The sequence below is a fragment of the Pteropus vampyrus genome, unplaced genomic scaffold (genome assembly GCF_000151845.1).
Source record: "Pteropus vampyrus isolate Shadow unplaced genomic scaffold, Pvam_2.0 Scaffold33, whole genome shotgun sequence".
Classification (NCBI taxonomy): Eukaryota; Metazoa; Chordata; class Mammalia; order Chiroptera; family Pteropodidae; genus Pteropus; species Pteropus vampyrus.
The window spans coordinates 2,615,092-2,617,378 of record NW_011888814.1 but is presented as its reverse complement, the minus strand read 5'-3'; the positions used below and the strand labels follow the sequence as shown (position 1 = coordinate 2,617,378).

The window sequence follows — 2,287 nt, the reverse complement described above, 5'->3', positions numbered from 1 at the left end:
TGGCCTCAGTTTCTGGTGTGGCCTTTTGAGGCAACTATAAGCACAGCATCTGTGGATTGCTTGCTGAATCTTAATAGGTGGCCCCGGAGGGGTAGAGGCTTGAGCTACGTTTGGCCTGCAGCTGAACCCCTCTCAGGACTGTGCCACTGGACAGACACCTACTTCACAAATCCACACTATAAAGACTGGGAGACTTAGAGCTTTGCTTAGTACATAGAAACAGACACAGAAAGACAGCCAAAATGGGAAGACAAAGAAGCAGAAACCATATGAGAGAATAGAAAAGAGATCCAGATATAATGGAGTCAAGTAATCTAACAGATGCAGAGTTCAAAACACTGGTTATAAAGATGCCAATGAACTTTTGGGAAGTAAATGTAGATAAATTCAGTGAGAACTTCAACAAAGAGATAAAAAACATAAAAATGGAAATGGAAATTTTAAAAAGAAACCAGTCAGAAATGAAGAACACTTTATTTGAGATGAGAAGTATATTAAAAGGAATAAACAAAGTGAATAAGAAGAGGATCAAATGCCCTAACTAGAAGACAGGAAAGCCAATCAGGACACTCAATCAGAATGGCAAGAAAAAAGATGCCAAGACTATAATAGTAATTTAAGGAGGATATGGGACACTATTAAGCCTCCAAATATTCGTCTGATTGGCATAACTGAAGAAAATCAAGATGTTGAACAACTGTTGGAAGAAATAATTATGGAAAACTTCCCTAACCTGGTGAAACCCCAGGAAGCTCAGAGAATTCCAAAAATCAGAGATTCAAAGAGGCCCTCACCAAGACACATCATAATTAAAATGCCAAAGGTTAAATACAGTGAAAGAATATTAAAAGTAGCAAGAGAAAAGCAGATAATTACCTACGAGGGAACACCTATAAGACTGGGAGCTGATTTCTCAAAAGAAATTATGCAGGACAGAATGGCTTGGTAAAAAATATTTGACAGGTTGAAGACCTAGGATCTACAACCAAGAGTAATTTATCCAGCAAAGCTATCATTTAGAGTTGAAGGACAGATAAAGAGCTTGCCAGACAAAAATGAGCTAAAGGAATTTATCACCACCAAGCCAGTATTACAAGAAATGTTGGAGAGACTTCTTTAAGAAAAAAAAAAACATGTATCAAAAACAGGAATAAAGAATGGTAACAACTACATTCCTAACAATAAGTACCTCAAATGCAAAAGAATTAAGTGCTCCATTCAAAAGATAGAGTGGCTGCAAAGATATGAAAACAAGACCTCTATATATGAAAAGGAAGGAGATGGAAAAAGATACTGCTTTGATGGACCTAGAAAGTATTTAAGTCAGAGAAAGATAAATACTATATGATTTCACTTATATGCAGAATATAAGGAATAAAAAAGAACAAATTAATCAAAAACAGATTCACAAATATAGTGGACAATTTGGTGTCAGACAGAGGGAAGGGGAGTTTGGGGGGCTGAGAGAATGGGGCAAAGGTCTAAATAAGTACAAATTAGTAGTGATAGATGGTCACGGGGATGGGGAGCACGGCATAGGGAATGTAGTTAGCATTGATACGTTGGGTAGGTGGAAGGTCAAGGGAGGAAGGGAGCAATTGGGGGGATCGTTTTACAAACTATATAGATCTCTAACCAATGTACTGTATACTTGAAACTAAATTTTAAAAAATCTTATGCAAAAGTGATACATATTGACTCATTCAGAAATCTCATTTCTGAAAATTTACTTAAAATGCATTAGTCGTCTAAAAATACACAAATGATGATTTATTCAAAGCAGGGCTATGCCTGTTAATAATATTGCTGAAACACTTCCACTGGAACTCACCATTACTGCAATGCACTTCTTTGGCTTCATTTACAATCTGTGGAACCGCAACTAAAAAGAAAACCATGTAAATTTAAATTGAAAACTGTTAATCAAAATTAAAAAAATACATAGTAATCTCAAATAGCATAATCGAGTAACACATATTTTATTGTCTAACTTCATTACATCAGAAACTGCTTCTAAGTGAAACTGAAGATACAGTAAGACAAAAGAAGTTATTTGGTTCAAACATCAAAAGAATGATTATTTCAAATAGGAAAATGTTAAGGGAGAAAAACGAATGGTCTAAATGCCATTCACTACCTAAAGGTGATATCTCAAGATTCTTTCCAGTTCTATAGTTCTATGACTATAATTTCCCAAATTACCAGAATTACAGAAATTCCATCCAATTGGTTCAATTGATATTTACTCTAAATTTCTGAATTCAACCAAATATCTATCTAAAATACT

General features: G+C 35.0%; 1 protein-coding gene across 1 annotated transcript in view; it reads right to left on the bottom strand.

The window, feature by feature from the left end:
• Positions 1 to 2,287, bottom strand: part of CPED1 (cadherin like and PC-esterase domain containing 1) — a 273,287-nt gene that overhangs the window by 137,362 nt on the left and 133,638 nt on the right. Inside the window, exon 18 of the mRNA XM_011357245.2 lies at positions 1,832 to 1,882. Coding sequence (XP_011355547.1) covers positions 1,832 to 1,882 — 51 coding nt within the window. The remainder of the gene's footprint in view (positions 1 to 1,831; positions 1,883 to 2,287) is intronic.